The sequence below is a fragment of the Dromiciops gliroides genome, chromosome 3, assembly GCF_019393635.1.
Source record: "Dromiciops gliroides isolate mDroGli1 chromosome 3, mDroGli1.pri, whole genome shotgun sequence".
NCBI classification, from domain to species: Eukaryota; Metazoa; Chordata; class Mammalia; order Microbiotheria; family Microbiotheriidae; genus Dromiciops; species Dromiciops gliroides.
This window is the reverse complement of record NC_057863.1, coordinates 603,112,466-603,135,682: the sequence shown is the minus strand read 5'-3', so window position 1 is coordinate 603,135,682 and position 23,217 is coordinate 603,112,466. Positions and strand designations below refer to the sequence as shown.

General features: G+C 45.8%; 1 protein-coding gene across 1 annotated transcript in view; it reads right to left on the bottom strand.

Moving 5' to 3' along the window:
- The window catches only part of MECR (mitochondrial trans-2-enoyl-CoA reductase), a 51,424-nt gene that overhangs the window by 16,143 nt on the left and 12,064 nt on the right, over window positions 1–23,217 (bottom strand). Inside the window, exons 2-5 of the mRNA XM_043994858.1 lie at window positions 19,039–19,136; window positions 8,799–8,930; window positions 3,193–3,336; window positions 758–860 (exon numbers count right to left, since the gene is read on the bottom strand). Of these exons, the coding sequence (XP_043850793.1) occupies window positions 758–860; window positions 3,193–3,336; window positions 8,799–8,930; window positions 19,039–19,136 (477 nt within the window). The remainder of the gene's footprint in view (window positions 1–757; window positions 861–3,192; window positions 3,337–8,798; window positions 8,931–19,038; window positions 19,137–23,217) is intronic.

Here is a 23,217-nt window from a genome sequence, read left to right as displayed (position 1 = left end):
CCCCCTCCCTCTCCCTCTCCCTCTCTCTCATTGGCTCCCAGAGTGGGCTCTTGAGATTATGGCAAGTGCTACCTAAGGGTACTTGAGCAATTGGAACAAACTCAAGCCAGGATTGGAAGCAGGGGCAAGGCTGTGGCCCTGGCCGCAGAGCCCCCTCCAGGAACTGTCCCACACACCTTTTTTTTTTGTCTGTGTGTGTGTGCGTGTGTGCGTGTGTGTGTGTGTGTGTACAGGCAATGAGGGTTAAATGACTTGCCCAGGGTCACACAGCTTGTAAGTGTTAAGTGTCTGAGGCCGGATTTGAACTCAGGTCCTCCTGACTCCAGGGCCAGTGCTCTATTCACTGCACCACCTAGCTACCCCCTCCTGATGTTTTATACATCCAACCAAGCTTGCCCAGAAGCCACCTAAGCTTCAAGGCTGACTCTTTGGTCCCCAGCATGGGAGAAATCAGGCAGGGCGTTTCACTGAGGTTGCTATCTACTTCCAGAGCTGGGAACAGTACATTTGGCCTTTCTCAAATCTATCCCAGCCATATTTGCATATATATGCCTCAAGAACCTTCTGGAAGGTGGCCTGTGCTCAGCTTTCTAGCCTCCCTGTAGTGGAGGCTCCTTCCCAGCTCCTGCTAGCTGCCCTGCCTCTGGCCTTCAGGCAAGGGTCTTGTAAAGACCCCTGGAGCTGGCCTGAAAGAGCCCATGACAGGCAGACTCTGGGACAAGGCAGATGAGCCACAGTCTAGCTCCTGTTCCCCCACCTGTCTCGGACCACATTGATGGTTCTCAGGCCCAAGGCTGCAGCAATCTGAATGACTGCTTGCCCCACTCCACTGTTGGCTGCATTCTGGATGACAGAGTCCCCTAGAGAGGTGGAAAGAGAAACACAAGTCAAGAGGTCATGTCTTCTCTGCCCAGGACATCCCAGCACAGGCTCCCAGGGCCAGAGTGGGTCTTGTATTATCATCTGAGCCCTGCCTAACGCCTTGGCTCAGGTCCAGAGTTAGACATCTAGAGCCTGGGAGACCAGCCAGGGCTAGGCCCTGGAGGACTCGGGTTCTGCCCAGGGTGATGACAGAGAGAAATGGATCCTTCCTCTAGAGATACAAGTCCTACCTCCTGGGTTCAAGGTATTATTCCCTAATGATAACAGCTAGAGAACGCTAGGTATTCGGAGGCTATGCCGGAGGGCAGCGAGCCACTGGAAACCTTGCTATAAGGAAGCTGTTCTAAACTCTAATTTTACGTGACAGCTGACGGGGTCCTGCTTTAGCTCCAACTCACTGGGTGACTCTGGACAAGTCATCACTTCACCTTTAAAGGGCCCAAGTTCCATCCTCTCAAACGAGAGCCTTGGGTCACAAGGCCACAAAGTCCCCTTCTGGCATTGACACTCCAAAGCCTCTTCTGGTCCTACAATTCTGGCTTCTAGGTGCTAAGATCCCGGTGGGTTCTGATAGTCTCCTAGCTGAGAATTTTTGTTCTCAGCCCCCTCCCAGCTCAGACATTCTGTTCCGAGAGCCTTCTGATTCTGAAATTCTCAGTTTCAAGGTCTCTTCCTGCTCTAACGTTCTGTGGGCAAGGGAAACAGATGCTCCTTTGGTTTAAATCCCAGTGGAGTCAAGACACCCAAACAAAATGGTGAGAAAGGCTCAGAGGGTAGGTACACTTGGCCTTTGCCAGTAGGAGATGATGAGGGAAGTCAGTTGATCTCTAGGTGTGGTTACTAAAGATCTGAAAATGAAAATAGAAAAGGTTTTTCTCCACCTCAGGCTATGTCACCACCAGGCAAAGTATCTGGGCATTATAGGCCCTGGAAACCAGGAAGCCAATGGTTTCAGGAGCGTGAGATTTGCCAAGTGAAACACACAAGTCATGGTGGGCAGACATGGTTCCCTTAGACTTAAGTCGCTGTCAGATCCCTAAGAACTGCTCTCTTGCCCCCCTCTCTCTTCAAAACCAAACCAAACCAAACCATACCAAAAGACAGTAACCCCAAGTACAGATATTCAGAGAGTCTGCAGATTGCCAGGAAGCTTCCCTTAGCAACCAATAAGGATATTGTGCCAGGCAATAACTGGACAAGAACTCGTGACTATGCCCCAGGTGGGTCCTACCCAGGTCTCTATTTTATTCTTCTCTAAGGCAAATCAACCAATTAGTCATTTGGCACTTATTAAGCACCTACTGTGAACCAAAGTCTGTGCAAGGCACTGGGGATACAGAAGGAGATGGGAGACAGCCCTTGCTTTACTTCTGATACACACACAGGGTTTACAGTCCATTGGGGAGACGACATGTACATGGAGAAATACAAACGGATACAGACGTCGATATATGTAAATACATCTACACACACACAAAAATGCATACAAGATCTCCCCATGGTATACGCGGTGAATGTTGGTGGGGTTGGCACTAGCAGCTGGGGAGGAGGGGAGGGAGAGCAAGAAGGGTCTCATGGGCAAGATGCCCAATGAGGTAAGCCCTGGATAAATAAAGGGGTTCTAAGAGGTGGAGGTGAGGAAGGGGTGGATTCTAGGCATGGGATGGGGGAGGGGGGGAAGAATAGCCTGGGCAAAAGCAGGGAGATGGGAAATGAGCATCTGATGGGTGAGAAACAGGACGGCCTGAAGGGGTGTCAGGCACAACAGGGATGGAGAGGTAATTGGAGCCAGATTGTGAAGGACTTCAGATGTGATGTAGGGGAATTTCTATTTAACCCTAGAGGTAAGAGGAAGCACCTGGAGTTTTGCTGAGTGGGAGAATGATAGGGCCAGACCCACTCTTTAGGAAGATCACTGACAGATGTGTGGAGAATGCAGGGAGAGGCGAGCTACCTGAGGCTTGGAGCCCGAGCAGGAGGCTACAGGAATGGAGCAGGGGAGTGGTAGCTGTGGGAGTAGAGACCATGGGAGGCAGGGGAGAGATGTGGGGGGGACACAAGCCTGGGTGAGAGAGGGAGGAGCGCTCTGCTGCCCTCTGGCTGAACCAAGGTTAGTTTTCCTAACCTTCTGGCAGACTTGCTATCAGAGAAGAGCGCAGGGGCTCTTGTTCAGAGGGATCTCCTCAGCTCGCAGGCTAAGGGTACCTTGGTGCTGCACCCCTCTCAGTTCCCCCAGGGCACCCGGATCAGGACTGTGGAGAGCTCCTGGAGGGGGAAGCTGTGGACGCTGCCTTGTGTTGAGCCCCTCACCTGGTCTCAGCTGCTCGAAGTCTGACAGCATCCTGTACGCAGTGCAGGGGTTTACGCTCAGGGTGGCTGCACAAAGCAGGGGGATGTCGCTTGGGACCCCCACCAGGGCTTCTTCATTGATCACAGCTTCAGTCCGCCAGGTACCTGGGTCAGAGAAAGTCAGTGTTGGGCTGTTGCCTGAAGCTTAGCCACTGCCCCCTCCAAACCCTTCATCTCTCCAGCTTCTTCTTACTCTGCTCAGCGAGAGTCTCCAAAGCTGATGTTCTAAAACATCTGTAAACAAGGACCAATTTGGGTTTATTAAGGGCCCACCCAATAATCCCAGGCATGGAAGAGCCACCTCATTTTCAGAAACAGGGATGAAGGAAATAGAAGGGACTGTCGGGGCAACTAGGTGGAGCACTGGCCCTGGATTCAGGAGGACCTGAGTTCAAATAGGACTTCAGACACTCGACACTGGCCCTGAGTAAGTCACTTAACCCTCATTGCCCCACAGGAAAAAATAAAAATAAAAAAGAAGTGACCGTCTCCAGTCCTTAGCTGCCCATTTTAGAGCACAGCCCGATGCCTAATGTTGACTTAAGAGCTCAGTCAAAGATCACAGCATTTAGAAGCAGAGAGCACAAAGGGGAGACGACTGCCTTTGGAGTCAAGAAGACTGAGGTTCAAGTCCTGTCTGACACAACCAAGAAGGAGGCCAAGTTTGAATCCTTTTCAAAATGTGTGACCTCAGGTAAGTCATTTCATTTTTTCTGTTTCCTCACCTGAAACTGAACTCTACCTCAACCACAAACTAGCCATGTGACCGTGGGCAAATCATCTCCCTTAGCCTCAGATAAGGGTAATATCCTCCCAGGATGGTTGTAAGGATCAGAAGAGATATGGAACATTTGGCAGGTCACATGGCTAGTTTGTGGTTGATGTAGAATTCAATTTCAGCATCTAGTATTGTGCCTGGCACATAGTAGGTGCTTAAGATTGACTGAACTCAGGTCTTGCTGATTCCAAGCCCAGCACTTCATTTACTGCCCTATCCCGCTCCCCTTTTACATAAACCCTGAATCCCCTCCCCCATCACCTGGTATTGATTTTGCATATGTTTGGAATTAACACACTTATACATGTACGTGTGGTCTTCATATCTCCAGTGCTCAGTACAAAGTTGCCTGGCACACAAAATAAATGCTTGTTGACTGGTGACTGCCTCTCCTGGGTCCCTATTTCAGGAAAGCTGTGGCACCTAGAACTTACCAAATCAACCCTGCCATTGTTCCTGGATAGGGTACATCAACATGTCAGTATACTCCCTGATGGTCCTACTCACTATCTTGTGTACAGTCTCCCCAGTTAGAATGTAATCTAGAAGTCGGGAAGGTCTCTGCTTTTCTTATTTTTATCCCAATCACTTGGGAGGATATTTAGTACTTTGGTTGTTGTTGAGTTGCTTCAGTCCCGTCAGACTCCATGACCCCATTTGGGGTTTTCTTGGCAAACACTGGAGTGGTTTGCCACCTCCTTCTCTGGCTCATTTGACAGATGAGAAAACTGAGGCAACTGGGGTGAAGTGACTTGCCCAGGGTCACCCAGCTAGGAAGTGTCTGAGGCTGGATCTGAATTCACAAAGGGGAGTCTTCCAGACTCTAGGCCTGGTGCTCTCCCCACTGTGCCACCGAGCTGCCCTACTAAGTGCTAAGTGGGGGCAATTTAGCTGGACAGAGTCATGTGGAAGGTCAGGAACCGGGGTAGCCACGCGGCCTAGAGCAATGAGACTGGATGCGGAGCTCCTCTCCTTGAGGCTCCGGAGAAGGGCAGGTACCAGCTCAGGGCCCCACAGCAGGCAGAGCCATCAGGAGAGCCCAGGCCTGCTGACTCTGGCCACTGCTCTTTGTGCCACATGGCGGGAGGGCACAGACACTTGGGTTATGCAACTATTCCAGGAAAGAGAAACGATGGGTGTGCCCCAACGAGAAGAGCGGGTGGGGGAGTTTTAACCTCCAAGGGCTCGCCGTCTATGCCTCTAACTCCATCCTGGGCCGGCTACCCAAGCTTGGCAGCCCCTGCCCCTCCACTGGAGGGGGAAACAGGAGTCTCTGCTCCATTCCATCTGTGTCCCCAGATATAGATACAAGATGGCGTCCCAAATCACCCGCACTGACCTGGCACAGGGCTGGGGATATGACTTTGGGCCTTGTTCTGAAAAAAGATCCCAGATTTCTGGGAATGGAACCAGCCCAGCCCTTGCCCCCTGCCCTCCCCTAGCTTGAACTTCCAGTTCTGGATCCTCCAGAAGCACAGCCATCCACTCGCTCGTTGTGGGTGGGGTGGCTAGGCTGACTATCTCAAGGGGCTCACTTCCTCAGGTGGCTAATGGGGGGGAAGGAGGGCAGGGGGTGGGGGTGGGGAGAAGTGACCTGATCTGACCTAGCCCCAGAATCCTTCATCCAGCTGCTAGATCTCTACTAGCTCTGGCAGTGAGCACCAGGGGCCTGCCAATACGCTGCAACAACTCCAGTGACTCCCCGTTGGCACCAGGAGCAAATACAAAATCCGTCCACAACCCGGCCCCCTCCTGCCTTTCCAGTCTCCCCTCCACACACAGTGGCTCCCGGACGCTCCATGAACAATGCATGATCTCTGGGCTCCAGGTCTGGAACGTTCTCCCTCCTCTCTAACTGACCTCTTTAGCTTCCTTTGTTGTTGCTGTTTGCCCTTCATTCTCTAAAGGGACCATGACTTTGGGGAGGTGATGTCATGACTTGCAGTGAATTGGATTTCAGTGAAGGAGGGCTGTACAAAGTCACCAGCTTCACTCTCTCCTCCAGAGCCATCTGGGTCCAGTGGCAAGATATACATTAGAATGACCGGAGATGGCCCAGGATGTTTGAAGCAACTGGGGTTAAGTGACTTGCCCAGGGTCACACAGCCAGTAAGAGTCAAGTGTCTGAGGCTGGATTTAAACTCATATCCTCCTGACTTCAGGGCCAGTGCCCTATCCACTGTGCCACCTAGCAGATGTGTAACCTGGGTTCCTTTAAATTCCAACTAAAATCCCACCTTCTACAGGAAGCCTTACCCAACCTCTCTTAATTTCAGTGTCTTCTGTCTCTTTTTTTTTTTTAATTTTTTTTTAATTAAAATTTTTTTTTTTTACGGGGCAATGGTGGCTAAGTGACTTGCCCAGGGTCACACAGCTAGTGTCTGAGGTCGGATTTGAACTCAGGTACTCCTGAACCCAGGGCCGGTGCTCTATCCACTGCGCTACCTAGCTGCCCCTCGCCTTCTGTCTCTTAATTATTTCTTCCTTACTCTATATGGGGTAACTAGGTGGCTTAGTGGATAGAGCACTGATCCTGGAGTCAGGAAGACTCCTCTTTCTGAGTTCAAATCCTGCCCCAACTGTGTGACCCTGAGCATGTCACTTCACCCTGCTTGCCTCAGTTTCCTCATCTGTAAAATGAACTGAAGAAGGAAATGGCAAACCACTTCAGGATCTTTGCCAAAAACCCCCAAACAGGGTCATAAAGAGTTGGACATGACTGAAAAATGACTGATCAACAACTCTCCCTGTAGATAGCTTGGTTTGCATGTGGCCCCCCATTAGAAGGCAGGGGCTATCTTTTGCCTCTTTTTGTACGCCATTGCTTAGTGCCTTAGTGGCACAAACACTTAAAAGTACTTTAGTTGTGGGGAGACAGCACAGCTGTGGTCACAGTCCTCATTTTGGAAGTCTGTCAGTCCTGGCGTATGCCCAGACCAGGGCTCTCAGGGGCACCAGAAACAAACGTGAGGGAGGGTGCTGGTGCCAGAGAAACGTCACTCAGATCCCCCAGGGCTCTTCTGGAAGGACACTCCTGGTGCTCTGCTATGTCAAGGAGAGGGCAAGGACAGATTTCCCTGGTGATGCAGGCGGACACAGGAGAGAGGCTTCTGTTGCGGACGCCTTCAGCAGTGCAGCCAAACTCCAGACCCCCCTCCCAGAATCAGCCTTTTAAGTGGATCAAATAAAATCTGTAGGGTTTTTGGAGAGAGGCAGGCACCGGGCTTGAGTTTTCTGAGTAGGTGCGTACAGAAACCTCAGTGAGGCGGGAGAGACACAGAAGGCAGGGATACATGAGCCCAAGACTTTAACACAACCACCACCACCACCACCACCACCACCACCACCAGCAAATGCTGTCATTTCATAGACCTGGACGATCATTTTCAGAACTCTAGATTATAAAAGAAGAGCCCCACCCAAAAGTCAACAGGAAGGACATAACAACAATAATACCAAAAGCTAGAGGGGCTGGAGAGAGGGTGAAGAGCTAAGACAGGATTCCCTGAAGGGTGTGGGGGCATCAGGTTGCGTGCCTCTGGGCAAGTCCTTTAACCTCGCTGGTGTCTGAGGTTCCTCAACTGGACTCATTAGCCTCCGGGATCCCTCCCAGTTCTCTACCCATGACCCTCTGGCTCCCCAGATCAGGCCTGCCCTGGTCAAGTTCCGATTGAGAGAATCGCTGAACTCTAGATGAGCCGTGAAGATCACCGAGTCCAGCCACTCTGCCTGCTAGAAGAGGAAATGGAGACCCAGAGAGAAGCCAGCAATGGGCCACGGCCCCACAGCAAGCAGACAGCTGCAGCCTCTGACCACAGACCTGGAAAGACTTCTCGCAAGGTTCTGACTTCCTCATTGCTCAGTGTTTGTTCCTCCCCATCAGTTTCCCTTTAGTGACTAAGGGCTGGAAACCTCAACAATTCAGGGCTTTCTCACACGCACCCCCTCTGGTCTCTAGGAAAGGGCCTTGTGCATAGTACCTCAGATATACCAGGGTAGGGTATAAAAGGGGTAGAACCCCTTTTATGTCATGGGCGTCCTTGGGCAGGGTCTGCAGAAGCCTTTAGGCCACTGCTCAGGGTCACCTTTCTTTTAAAATGCTTAGGATGAATAAAATATATTAGGATTACAAAGGAAATCTAGTTTATGGAAATACGGTTATCAAGCTGCTCAAAACCCAACAAGTTCATGGCCCCCAGCTTCAGACACCCTGCTCTGGTGGATCTGTGAGCTCAAGGATGGGGGGATTTCAGGAAAAGATGCAGATCTCAAGCCAAGCTTGGCCACCCCTTGTGACTCTTACCTGCCCTTTCCTAAGTTTGCCCCCAAAAGCACCTGTGCACGCTCTGAATGGTGTGTGGGTATCACTCAGCCTTAGCTCTTGCCACATGGAAGGCGCATCCCTCTTTTTTCCTTCTAGTTGTCTTCACTCCCCCATCATTCCCTGGTTATCATGTTCTGTGGCCTGCTCCGACCCAGCCCGCCTCTCTCTCTGTAGGGCTCTGGGTGACCTTCGGCTTCACTTCCCTCAGAAGTCACGGGCTCACGGACCCCACGTCCCCACACCTACCCTGGGAGAATACTACTCATGTTCAAAAGAAGGCCTCTGTTTCAGGGAGAAGCTTGGGCTCATTAAAGGAACATTGGAATTTTCCAGAGCAGGAGGCACACAGTAAATATTTGTTGAAGGAAGCTAATGAGATCTGCAATGAATACTCAGGCTCCGACGGGCTGACTAGAGGAAGAAAAGACCTCAGGCCTGAGCCAGCAGGTACCTGGACAAACTCACCGAGGGCAGAGTCAGCCGGGATCACCCAGTCCCCAGGCTTTAGTCCTGTCACCGCACCGCCCACTTCTAACACCTGGCCGACCCCTTCATTGCCTCCAACGGCAGGCAGCTCGGGAATGATGCTGTATGTCCCTGGGGGCAGAAAAAGGAACAGACTGTCACCAAAGGAATCTGAGTGCCTCTCTCCCTTTAACTCTTAGGCCTTCAGATAGGCCAATGGCATGGGATCACAGCACGAGGGCTGGAAGGGGCCTCGGGGACCACCTGAGGCAGGCTCTGAAGCCAGGTCCTCCCACTCTGGGGCAAAAGCTCCTTTCATTGGGTCCCCGTGCTCTATTCTAAGAGGCCTGACATACCAGCCCAGGGAGTCACAACCACTTCCAGTAGAAGGAACCCTTTTCAATATCAAAAAAGTTTCAGGCCCCAACATGATACCAGCTGTACTATTAATACTGATGGACAAGATGAATGAGGACAAAAAGCTACTATGAATCCAATGATACTTTTCTGAGTTAACTAGCCTCAAACACCTACTAGCTGTGTGACCCTGGGCAAGTCACTGAACTTCTCTCTGCCTCAACTTCCTCAACTGTAAAATGGGGATAACAACAGCACTGTATTTGTAAAAAGAGCTCAGCACAGTGCCTGGCACATAGCGAGCACTAGAAGAGTGCTTATTCTCCCCCCACCCCCACCCCCCTTTTTTAGTGAGGCAATTGGGGTTAAGTGACTTGCCCAGGGTCACACAGCTAGTAAGTGTTAAGTGTCTGAGGCCGGATTTGAACTCAGGTACTCCTGACTCCAGGGCCCATGCTCTATCCACTGCACCACCTAGCTGCCCCGCCCCCCACCCCTTTTAAGGCAAAAAGGATCATCTTTATTAAATGAAATTACAAAGGTTTTTAACCAAAAACCTATTGCATTTAAATTAGAAAAAAAGCTGGAAATGAGGAAAAAAAACACAACCCACTGATTCAATTTTCTTTGATAAAGATCTACTTCTTTTTAAAATGTATAATGAACTGAGTCAAATTTATAGCAAAAGATCCATTCTTCAGTTGATAAATTGCCAAAGGATATGAATAGGTATGTTTTTGAGGAAGAATGTAATCAATAGCCAAATGAACATTTTTTCCTAAATCATTATTTTTTTTCTCATAAAAGTATTTCATTATTTTCCAGTTACATGAAAAGATAGTTTTTAACATTTGTTTTCATAAGACTTCTAGTTCCAATTTTTTCTCCCTCCCTTCCTTCCCTGCCCAAGACAGCAAGCATTCTGATACATGTACCATCACATTAAACATATTTCTGCATTAGTCATGCTGTGAAAGAAGAATCAGAGCAAAAGGGAAAAACCTCAAAAAAGAAAAAAACAAAATAAAACAAAAAGTAGAAATGGTATGGTTCAATCTGCATTCAGATTCCACAGTTCTTTTTTCTGGATGTGGAGAGAGCATTTTCCACCATGAGTCCTTTGGAATTGTCTTGGATCACTGTATTGCTGAGAAAAGCTAAGTCTATCACAGTTGATCATCACACAATGTTGCTGTTACTGTGTACAGTGTTCTCCTGGGTCTGCTTACTTCACTTGGAATTAGTTCACTTAAGTCTTTCCAGGTTTTTCTGAACTCCTCCTGCTCATCATTTCTTACAGCACAATAGTATTCCATTACATTTATATACCACAACTTGTTCAGCCGTTCTCCAATTGATGGGCATTTACTCGATTTCCAATTCTTTGCTACCACAAAGAGAGAGGCTATAAATATTTTTGTAAATGTGGGTCCTTTTCCTTTTTCTATGATCTCTTTGGGACCCAGACCTAGTAGTGGTATTACTGGGTCAAAGGGTATGCAAAGTCCTATAGCCCTTTGGGCATAGTTCCAAATTGCTCTCCAGAATGGTAAGATCAGTTCACAACACCAACAATGCATCAGTGTTCCAATTTTTCCACAGTTTTTCCAACATTTATTATTTTCCTTTTTTGTCATATTAGCCAATCTGATAGGTGTGAGGTGGTACTTCAGAGTTGTTTTAATTTGCATTTCTCTAATCAGTAGTGATTTAGAGTACTTTTTCATATGACAATAGATAGCTTCGATTTCTTCATCTGCAAACTGCCTGTTCATATCCTTTGACCATTTCTCAATTGGGGAATGACTTGCATTCTTATAAATTTCATTTAGTTCCCTATGTATTTTAGAAATGAGGCCTTTATCAGAAACGCTGGCTGTAAAAATTGTTTCCCAGTTCTCTGCTTCCCTCCTAATTTTGGCTGTATTGCTTCTATTTGTACAAAACCTTTTTAATTTAATGTACTCAAAATCATTCATTTTGCATTTCATAATATTCTCTATCTCTTGTTTGGTCATAAATTGTTCTCTCTATAGATCTGAGAGGTAAACTACTCCTTCCTCTCCGAATTTACCTATGGTATTGTCCTTTATGTCTAAATCATGTACCCATTTTGACCTTATTTTGGTATCTGGTGTAAGATGTTGGTCTATGCCTAGTTTGTGCTATATTATCTTCCAGTTTTACCAGCAGTTTTTGTCAAATACTGAGTTCTTATCCCAGAAGCTGGAGTCTTTTTGGGTTTACCAAACTGTTGATTACTGTAGTCATTTATTACTGTGTTTTCTGTGCCTAACCTATTCCATTGATCCACCACTCTATTTCTTAGCCAGTTCCAAATAGTTTTGATGACTGCTGCTTTATTAGTAAAGCTTCAGATTTGGTACAGCTAGCCCACCTTTCTGTGCATTTTTTCCCCCTTAGTTCCCTTGATATTCTTGGCCTTTTGTTCTTCCAGATGACTTTTGTTATTATTATTATTTTTTCCCCCCTTTTGTGGGGCAATGAGGGTCAAGCGACTTGCCCAGGGTCACACAGGTAGTGTCAAGTGTCTGAGGCCGAATTCGAACTCAGGTCCTTCTGAATCCAGGGCCGGTGCTTTATCCACTGCGCCACCTAGCTGCCCCTGTGTTATTATTTTTTCTAGCTGTATAAAATAATTTTTAGCTAGTCTGATTGGTATGGCACTGAATAAGTAAGTTAATTGAAGTGGAATGGTCATTTTTATTATATTAGCCCTGCCTATTCATGAGCAATTGATATTTTTCCCAATTATTTAGATTTGATTTTATTTGTGTGAAAAGTGTTTTGTAATTGTGTTCATAGAGTTCCTGGGTTTGTCTTGGCAGGTAGATTACCAAGTATTTTATATTGTCTACAGTTACTTTATTTGTCTTTTCTTTTTTGTGGGGCAATGAGGGTTAAGTGACTTGCACAGGGTCACACAGTAAGTGTCAAGTGTCTGAGGCTGGATTTGAACTCAGGTCTTCCTGAATATAGGGCTGGTGCTTTATCCACTGTGCCACCTAGCTGCCCTGTCTATAGTTACTTTAAATGGAATTTCTCTTTCTATCTCTTGCTGCTGGGCTTTGTTGGTCATGTATAGAAATGCTGATGATTTATGTGGATTTATTTTATATCCTGCAATTTTGCTAAAGTTGTTTCAAGTAGTTTTTTTGTTGATTCTCTAACTATACCATCATATCATCTGCAAAGAGTGATAGTTTTCTTTTCTCCTTGCCTGTTCTAATTCCTTTAATTCCTTTTTCTTCTCTTATGGCTAAAGCTAACATTTCTAGTACAATATTAAATAATAGAGGTGATAATGGACATCCCTGTGTCACCCCTGATCTTATTGGGAATGCCTCTAACTTATCCCCTACATATAATGTTTGCTGATGGTTTTAGGTAGATACTGCTTATTATTTTAAGGAAAGCTCCACTTATTCCTATGCTCTCTAGTGTTGTTTTTTTTTGTGTGTGTGGGGCAATGAGGGTTAAGTGACTTGCCCAGGGTCACACAGCTAGTGTCAAGTGTCCGAGGCCAGATTTGAACTCAGGTACTCCTGAATCCAGGGCTGGTGCTTTATCCACTGTGCTATCTAGCTGCCCCTCTCTAGTGTTTTTAATAGGAATGAGTACTGAATTTTGTCAAAAGCTCTCTCTGCATCTATTGAGATAATCATATGATCTTGGTTAGTTTTGTTATTGATGTGGTTGATTATGGTGATAGTTTTCCTAATGTTGAGCCAGCCCTGCATTCCTGGTATAATCCCACCTGGTCATACTGTATTATTCTGGTGATAAATTTCTGTAATCTCCTTGTTGATATTTTATTTAAGATTTTTGCATTGATATTCATTAGGGAAATTGGCCTATAATTTTCTTTCTCTGTTTTGCTCTGCCTGATTTAGGTATCAACACCATATTTGTATCATAAAAGGAATTTGGTAGAACTCCTTCTTCACCTATTTTTCCAAATAGTTTGTATAGTATTGGAATTAATTGTTCTTTAAATGTTTGGTAGAATTCACTTGTAAACCCATCTGTCCCTGGAGATTTTTTCTCAGGGAGTTTATTGATGGCTTGTTCAATTTCTTTTTCTAAGACGGGCTTATTTAAGGATTTTATTTCCTCTTTTGTTAATCTGGGCAGTTTATATTTTTATAAATATTCATCCATTTCATTTAGATCGTCAAATTTATTGGGAGTAAAATAGCTTCTAATTATTGCTTTAATTTCCACTTCACTGGTGGTGAATTCACCCCTTTCATTTTTGATACTGGTAATTTGGTTTTCTTCTTTCTTTTTAAAAATCAAATTAACCAGGGGCAGCTAGGTGGCGCAGTGGATAGAGCACCGGCCCTGGAGTCGGGAGTACCTGAGTTCAAATCCGGCCTCAGACACTTAACACTTACTAGCTGTGTGACCCTGGGCAAGTCGCTTAACCCCAATTGCTTCACTAAAAAAACCCAAAACAAACAAACAAAAAAATCAAATTAACCAAAGGTTTATCTATTGATTTTTTCATAAAACCAGATCTTAGTTTTATTGATTAATTCTATGGTTGTCTTACTTTCAATTTTATTAATCCCTCCTTTGATTTTTTCAGGATTTCTAATTTAGTACTTAATTGGGGATTTTAAAATTTGTTCTTTTTCTAGCTTTTTTAGTTGCATGCCCAATTCATTGATCTCCTCTTTCTCTATTTTATTCGTGTAAGCATTCAGAGATATACAGTTTCAAGGGGCAGCTAGGTGGTGCAGTGGATAGAGCACTGGCCCTGGAGTCAGGAGGACCTGAGTTCAAATCCAGCCTCAGACACTTGACACTTACTAGCTGGGTGATCCTGGGCAAGTCACTTAACCCCAATTGCCTCACCAAAAAAAAAACAAAAACAGAGATATACAGTTTCCTCTAAGAATCCCGTAAGTTTTGGTATGTTGTCTCATTATTGTCTTTCTTTGGGATGAGATTATTTAGTTTCCAATTAATTTTCAGTCTATCTTTCCATGGCTCTTTATTAGATGTCATTTTTATTGTATCAGGATCTGAGAAGGATGCATTTACTATTTCTGCCTTTCTACATTTGACTGTGAGGTTTCTGTGCTCTAATATATGGTCAGTTCTTTAGTATGTGCCATGTACCACTGAGAAAAAAGTATATTCCTTTCTATCCCCATTCAGTTTTCTCCAGGTCTATCATATCTAACTTTTCTAAAATTCTATTCACCTTGTTAATATAAATATATGGATTACCTGGATTTGATGGAGGTGCCTTATCATCCAAAAGTTTTTTTTTTTTGTTCCATCTAATGTTTATTTGTAATCCTCTCACAGTTTATCTATAAATGATTGTGGAATGTGGCTCAGTTGAGTGTTGATTCAATTATTCTTCCCCCTTCTCTCTCTCTTTTTTTTTTGGTGAGGCAATTGGGGTTAAGTGACTTGCCCAGGGTCACACAGCTAGTAAGTGTTAAGTGTCTGAGGCAGGATTTGAACTGAGGTCCTGTGCTCTATCCATTGAGCCACCTAGCTGCCCTGCCCCTTTTCTCTTTTTCATGATTACTATTGTTAACTGTTTCCCCTCCATCCTATTCCCTTCCCCATGATATTTTTTTCTATTATCCATCTTCTTTCATCCTATCCCTCTTCAAAAGGGATTTGCTTCTGGCCATCCCCTCCCCCACTCTGCCCTTCCTTCTTTCGCCCCTTTCTCTTTATCCCCTTCCCCTCCTATTTTCCTGCATGGTTAGAGATTACTCCACCCAATGGAGTGTGTTTGTTATTCCCTCCTAGAGGCAACTCAGATGAGTTTAAGGTCTTTGAGCCTTTTCTGATGAGTGTAAAATTCATTTACTGCCCTGCTCCTCCCCCATCTCTTCCCTCACTCCATAAGCCTTTTCCTGGTTCTTTCATGTAGGACAAAAGTATTTTTTATGAAACTCTAGGTTAATAGGAGCAAGTTGCTCTTTAACTGAACTCCAAACCGAACTCAGACAGCTGGATGATAAAAGTCCCTCCCTGGTGACTTCTCTCCCTCAGGATGGTAAGTCCCTATCTTATGGGGAAATCTGGGTGTAGTCATCCTGGCCAAACCCTCATTTTGGAATCCTGTAATCTTATCATGATGCTTCTGTATTTCCTCCATACTTGTTATAACTGAAATTATTAAACTGCTTTTGCTTCTGGGTTGAATTTATACTATTGAAACTGATAACACTCTGTAACCCATGCACAAAAAAACCCTTATATACCCTCAGAGAGAGGGAGTTCCCTAGCTCCCTTCTGAGGAGGGGGGTCTCCAACATGATCATGTTATATTTCTTTTTGGGACAAATTAAATTGGTATTATGTTTTTTTCTGTCTGTCTCTAATCTGGTTGATTCTGTAGGAGACGTTCTCTGATCTGGTTTTAGCCATGTTGTCCGATCTGTTTTTTTTGGTAGGAAGACAGGTATGGAAACAAATTATAAGAGATATTATAAGATTAATTTCTCTGATTTGTTTGTTTGTAGAAGACAGGCAGATTAAGCTATATTTAATTTTCTACAACCTCTTTAACTTCTTATTTATTTTGTGGTTAGATTTGTCTAGTTCTGAGGGGGGAAGATTCAGATCCCCCACTAGTATAGTTCTGCTCCCTATTTCCTCTTATAACTCATTTAACTTCTCCTCTAAGAATTTGGACGCTATACCAGTTGGTGCATATATGTTTACTATTGATATTACTTCATTATATATGGTACCTTTTAGCAAGATGTAGTTTCCTTCCTTATCTCTTTTATTACCTTTACTCTGTGTGTATCTCTCTGCTTCAAATGTGTTTCTTGTAAACAGCATATTGTAGGATTCTGGTTTTTAATCCACTCTGCTATTCGCTTCCATTTTATGGGAGAGTTCTTCCCATTCACATTCAGTTATGATTACTGTGCACTTTCCTCAGTCCTCTTTTCCCCTTTGTTTGTCTTTTTTTTCTTCTTTCATCCTATTCCTTCTCACCAGTGTTTTGCTTCTGACCATTGCTTCCCTCATTCTGCCCTCCCTTTTATCAGCTGCCCTTCCTTTTCTTTCCCCTTTCTTCCCCTGCTTCTGCCCTCCCTTCTATCAGTACCACCCTTTCCCCCTTACCCTTTTACTTCCTTAAAGAGTAAGCTAATGGGAGCAGCTAGGTGGTGCAGTGAATTAAGCACTGGCCCTGGATTCAGGACGACCTGAGTTCAAATCTGGCTTCAGACACTTGACATGTACTAGCTGTGTGACCCTGGGCAAATCACTTAACCCTCATTACCCCCCTCCAAAAGAGTCAGCTAAATTTCTTTATCCAAATGGGTGTATATGTTATTTCCTCTTTGAACCAAATCTGATGAGAATAAGGTTAAAACAATGCTCACCCTTCCCTTCTTTCCCTCTATTGTAATAGGGTTTTTTTTTGCCTCTTCATATTATGTAATCAACCCCATTCTACCTCCTTCCCTCTCCTCCCCCTATTCTCCTTTTATTCTGCCCCTTAAGTTTCTTTATATCATCCCATCAAAGTCTATTTAGTAACTATACCTTAATGGAGATACAGATCGTAAGAGTTAAAAGTATTATCTTCCCTCATGTAAACAGTTTAACCTCATTGAATAACTCCCCCCCCTCCCCCGTTTACCTTTTTATACTTCTCATGGGTCCTGTATTTGAAGATTACATTTTCTGTTCAGTTCTGCTTTTTTCTTCAGGAAACCTTGGAAGTCTCCTATTTCACTGAATAGCCATCTTTTCCTCTGAAAGATAGTGCTCAATTTTGCTGGGTAGTTGATTCTTGCTCTCTTGCCTTCCAGAATATCATATTCCAAGCCTTTAACGTTGAAGTGGCTGGGTCCTGTGTGATCCTGACTGTGGCTCCATGGTATTTAAATTGTTTCTTTCTGGCTACTTGTAGTATTTTCTCCTTTACCTGATAATTCTGGAATTGGGCTACAATATCCTTGGAGTTTTGCTTTTGGGGTCTCTTTCAGGGGGTAATCAGTGGATTCTTTCAATCCTCTGATTCTACAATCTTAAGGCAGTTCTCCTTGATCATTTCTTGGACTATTGTATCTAGATTCTTTTTTTGATCATGGCTTTCAGGTAGTCCAATTATTCTTAGATTATCTCTCCTGGATCTATTTTCCAGGTCAGTTGTCTTTCCAATGAGGTATTTCACATTTTCTTCTATTTTTTCAGTCTTTTGATTCTGCTTGATGGACTCTTGGTGCCTCATGGACTCATTAGCCTCCATCTGCCCAATTTTAATTTTTAAGGCATTATTTTCCTCAATACACTTTTGCACCTCTGTTTCCATTTGGCCATTCCCCTCCCCCTGCCCCCCAATTTGGCCAATTGTATTTTTTTAAGGAATTTTCTTCAGTCAATTTTTGTGCTGCTTTTTCCAGTGTAACTCTTATTTCTCTCATTTCTTTCCCCATTTTTTCTCATACCACTCTTATTTGATTTTTAGAGGCCTTTTTGAGCTCTTCCAAGAAGGCTTTTTTGGTCTTGAGACCAGATCATCTTCCCACTTGAGGCTTCACATGTAGCATTTTGACAGTATTGTCCTCATCTGAGTTTGTGTTTTGGTCTTTCCTGTCACCACAGAGGCTGTCAATGGTAAGGGTCCTTTTCTGTTTCTTATTCATATTGTAGCCTATTTTTAAACTTATAAAGTTGAGGTCTGCTCCTGGGGCACAGGAGCCACTGTTGCAAGCTTCTTGTGCTAGGGGATAGGGGTCTGGTCACTGGCTTTCTGCTCTGAAGCCTCTGTGGCTTTTGGATTCTTCACCGCCCTGGGCTTGCTCCCTGTGCTGGGATGGCTTGGCCAAGTTGCACCTGTCCTATGGGTGGTTCTCTAGCTGGCAGTTTGCCCTCTTAGCCAGGGCTGGCAGGTCTCACAAATGGCCTGTTGTGCCACCAGCCTTCTGAGCCAGGACTAAGGGGCCTCAGTGACTGATTTATGCTGTGGCCAGGAGCTTCCTGCTGACTCACCCAGAGCCCCCTCCTCAGTGTGGCTGCACTGAGCTGCCTCCTCCCCTTTTGCCCAAGTGAGAAAGACCTTTCTTGAAGTCTCTGTCTTTTTGTAGGTTTTGTAGTTCCAGAATCCCTTAGAGGCTTGATTTAATATTGTTTCTGAGGGAAACTTGGGAGAGCTCAGGCAATTTCCCCGCTTCTCTCTACCATCTTGGCTCCGCCTCTGGGAGATCTATTATTCTCTTCCCTTATAAATGAATTTGTATTTTCTTAATCACATCATTTACATTCAGTTGAAAACCAGTACCACATGTGAGAACCATTACTTCCTGAGTCTACAGGTGTGACTGCTCATTGAAGGAGATGGATGGTTTCACCCTTGACTAAATAGAGACAAAACACACCATTCTTGGTTTGCATGTGGATTTTCAGACCCTTGAAATAACTTGACCCCCCCCCCCCATGATTCCATGGCTCACAGGCTGGGAACCATATGTGACATAACTACCTTTAAAAAAAACCTGCAGTGTCCCTCTCTTGACACTTGGGGGCCCAGTTCTACGGCTGACTGGTGTGGAAACTAGACCTGCTCCATCTCTGACCTGGCCAGTTCGTCTCTGCTTAGGCAGCCCAGTGGTCCCTTGCCCATGGGGGCTACCATACTGGTGCTAGACTTGGTGTGGGATTGGCTTTAGCACTGCGGCAGCTCAAAGGTCCTGAGCTCAAGCAATCCACCTGCCTCAGTTGCTCCAGGAGTACCTTGAAGCACCAGCTTGGCTGACATTAGCTGCAACCCAGTGACAGGAACACCACTCCCACCCCAGCAGAGGAAAGGAAATGAGCTGGTTCACAGGCAAGATGCCAGTTAGAATAAACCAAAGAGTAAGGTTACCTTGGATCATGTTTATGTCAGCTGGATTGACAGGGGCCGCCAGCATCTTCACCCGGACGTCGGATTTGCCCAGAGGCCTTAGCTCCAGGTTCTTTAGTCTAAACACAAAACCAAACTCGCATGAGTACCTCCAAGCCTGGATTGGGCACCTTTCACTCAAACTGTCTTCCCAGTGGAGGTTACTGGAAGAGAAAATTATCTGGGCACTCCTGGGACGCAGAGTAGAAGAGAACACCAGCCTCAGAGTCAAGAGACGGTACTTGGGGCCCAACTTACCCAACACTAGCACAGGCTGGGGCAAATGGCTTCCTTTCTCTAAGTCTCCTTGTGTTCCTCTGTAAAATGGGGACAATACCTGCTCTACTTCCCATCTACGGCTGGTGCAAGGACCAGATTGGTATTTTATACTGGGAGTTGGCAGAGCGAGGGCCTGGGTCAGATATCAGTGCCTTGCTCAGAGAGCTCCTGGGGCCTCTAGCTGCCTCTGGGGCAAAATGCCAACTCCACATTCAACATGAACAAACCAAACTTCCACCATCTGGCCCTATCCTCCCTATCCAGGCTGATCACACATTCCTCTCCTCCACACACTCTAGGTCCGTCATTGGCCTTCCTGCTGTTCCTCTCACACAATGTCCCATCTTCCCCGTTAATAATTTGGGTTGTGATTCCTGAAGGTCCCTTATGAGTTGGTTCCAGGGTTGACCCCCCAAGAGAGGCCCTTCCTGGTCTCCCCCAATTGCTTTGTGTATATTTTGTGCTGATTTACATGTGCACATGTGGTTTCTCCCTGAGAGAATGTAAGCTCCTTGAAGGCACGGGCTATTCTGGTCTTCAGAAATGCTTATTGATGATTGATTGGGCCTGCCCTGTGGCTTCCCTGCTCTGCCAGCTGAGGCCCAGGGTGCCAGCCATGGGACTGAGCCAGGAAGGAATCAGGAGAGCCCTCACGTCATGTCTGGTTGTGCGGAGCTGACCCTAAAGCAAGGCAATATTGCCTATTGCACAAGCATTTATAAAGCGCCTACTGTATATTCTACCTTGCAATGGGGAACCCCATGAAACTCCCTGCCCCCCAAGAGCTCATTTTCTATGATCAATGTTTATAGTCAGATGCACTTTGGGCTGGGCACTGCTTTGGATTGTGTTGTTACTATTGTTGCTTAATTGTGCCCACAACAGTTTATCTAGGCCTCACACCTGCCTGTGCAGTTAAGAATATCATCATCACCAAACACTTGTTAAGCACCTACTATGTGCCAGGTCCTCTGCTAAGTGCTACAGATACAAAGCAAGGCAAAAAAAAACCCCAAGTCCTGCTCTCAAGAAGCTCGCTTTCTAATAATGGGGGGCAAGGCACAAGAGGCAAACATCAAGGGCAGCTAAGTGGTGCAATGGACAGCACACTGGGCCTAGGGCCTGTTTCAGACCATTTCTAGCCTTATGATCCTGGACAAGTCATTAAGCCTCTGTCTGCCTGATTTTCCTCAACTGTAAAATGGAGATTACAGTAGTACTGACCTGCTAGGCTTATTGTGTAGGTCAAACAAGGTAATATTTGTAAAGTACTTAGCACAGTGCTTTGGCACATGGTAGGTGCCTAATAAATGTTCGTTCCCTTCCCTTCTCCCTATGTATACATGAGATATATACAGTGTCAATAGAAGGGAATCTCAGGCACTAGCAGTGGTTGTTGTTGACTCGTTTTAGTCATGTCTGACTGTGTGACACCATTTGGGGTTTTCTTGGCAAAGATACTGGAGTGGTTTGCTATTTCCTTCTCAAGCTCATTTTACAGATGAGGAAACTGAGGCAAAGAGGGTGAAGTGGCTTGCCCAGGGTCACATAGCTACTAAGTATCTGAAGCCAGACTTGCCTTAGGAAGATGAGTCTTCCTGACTCTAGGCCCAGTGCTCTATCCATTGCACCACCTAGCTGCCCACTGGCACTGTAGAGAACCTAGAATGTGAGATCTGAGTTAAGGAAGTCAGAGGTTAAGGGCGGGGGTGAGGATTCTGGGGGCGGGAGAAGGATTCTAGGTATGGGGGAAGAGCAAAGGCAAACACTGGGAGATAAGTGTGTCATAGGGAAGGAACAGTAGGAGATGAACTATTAAGAGGACAATAAGGCTTTAGAAGACGTTAGACAGGAAAAGGCCTGGTTGGGAATGTCTTCAACAGTGGGTATAATATTTAATCATGGAGGTAGGAAGGAGGCTCTGAAGTTGGGTGTGGCTGTGATCTGGACTGCCCAGACATGTGCTTGAGGAAGTTCCCTGTGGCAGTTGAAGGGAGGTTGGACTGGAGCAGGGACAGATGGGAAGCCAACCTGCAGCCGAATGCAGCAGTGCAGACCAGAGGGCACGAGGGCCTGGATCAGGGTGTCGGTTGTGAGTGTGGACGTGTATGCATGTGTGCATCCCATGCAAGCTCTGTGTTTGAGATGTCTGTCCATGCACTGATAGCACAAACCACAAGGAGGCGACATTCTACGAGAATATTCGCAGTCAGAGGAAGTGGGTTTAAATCCTAAATTGCCTTGAGCAAGTCCCTTCCTCTCTATGGGACTCAGTTTCCTTATTTGAAAAATGAGGTTGGACTGGGTGGCCTCCAAAGGTCTCTTCCAGTTCTAAATCTATGATCCAAGACTACTCCTCACTGTTTCTCAGTACAAAACACAAAGGATGTCACTCGTCGGGTATAAAACACAGCTGATGTTATTCCAAGAACCAGTGGAGAGGCCCAGGCCTAGAATGAGCCGAGCTGCTAAGGCTTTCTACACAGGTCTCAATGCATGGGGCCACTTTGGGGAATGGCAAAAACAAATGAGAAGCCCAGGTTGTGTGGTCCTGGCACTGTGGCTAACTGGCTAGGTGACCTTGGGCAAGTCCCATTCTCTCCTGGGTCTATTTCCTTGTCTATAAAACAAGGCCCAGACCAGGGGTTCTTACTTGGGGTCCACAAACTTGTCTTTTCAATATTTTGATAAATGTGTTTAAATAAAATTGGTTTCCTTTCCAATCCTATGAATTTTATTCATTTAAACCCACAGCATGGCGAAGGGGTCCCACAGGCCTCACTGGACTGCCAAAGCATCTCTGGACCAGGAAGGCTCTAAAGGCCTTCCAGCTTTAGCATTCTGTGACCCTTTTGTGCCTAAAGAGCCACTGGCTCAGCTGGAAACGAGGATTCACCAAGTAGGGAGTTAAGGCAGTGAAAAAACCAAACTTCTTTTCTATGCAGGTAGTAAGTGTCTGCTGGAAAGGCGTGTGGCCCATGGGCACAGGGAAGAGGAGAACTGAGGCAACTCTCTGGGCTGCTCAGACAAAAGAGGCAGGTTTGCTGCTGGGGGCTGGCGGCTCCGGGTCAGCTCTGTTAAGGGCTAAAATTCTAGCTAGTCTGTCTAAAATATCTAATGAGTGGTCGCCAATAAATTATAAGCTTTAGCAAGAGTTAGACTTTTAGGCATTTATTAAGGAGAATAAGAATTTGGTAAAGAGAGAGAAAGGCCTACATTCATCTATCTATTAAAGGGAGAGCAGGTTTCTAGCTCCCTTCTCTGCCAGAGTCCCCAGGAAAAAGAGAGTGAGACTGAGCGCCAGTCTCTTCCTTCTTCCTCCCACTACCCGACGTCACTTCCTGACGCCAAAGAAAAGACTCCTGGTCTTGCCCTCAAAGACCTTTGCTTCATGGGTGGAACTCTTCTACAGTAAGTCTCCAGCAGGTGGCGTCATTCCAATTGTTACAGCTCTATGAAGAAGCAAAGTGCAAACAGCTGTGGAGGGGGCTGAGCCCAGGAAATGATAGTGGCTGGAGATGGGGCCCAGAGAGGGCCAACAAGGGCTCATCTGTACATACCCTTACAACCACCCAGCATGCTTTATTTACAGATAAGGAACCTCAGGCTTAGAGGCGTGACCCAAGTTCACACTTGGGCAAGCTAGTAACTGGCTGAGGCACTGGGTAAGTCACTTAACCTCTCTAGGCCTCAGTTTTCTCGTCTATAAGACGAGGAAGTTAAAGCAATGTCACTACTAAGACTCCAAGAGAGAGGAAAAGCACCCACGTGCACAAAAATATTTATAGCAGCTCTTTTTGTGGTAGCAAAGAATGGGAAACTGAGGCATGCCCATCTACTGGAGAATGGCTGAACAAAGGATCATATATGAATGTGATGGTG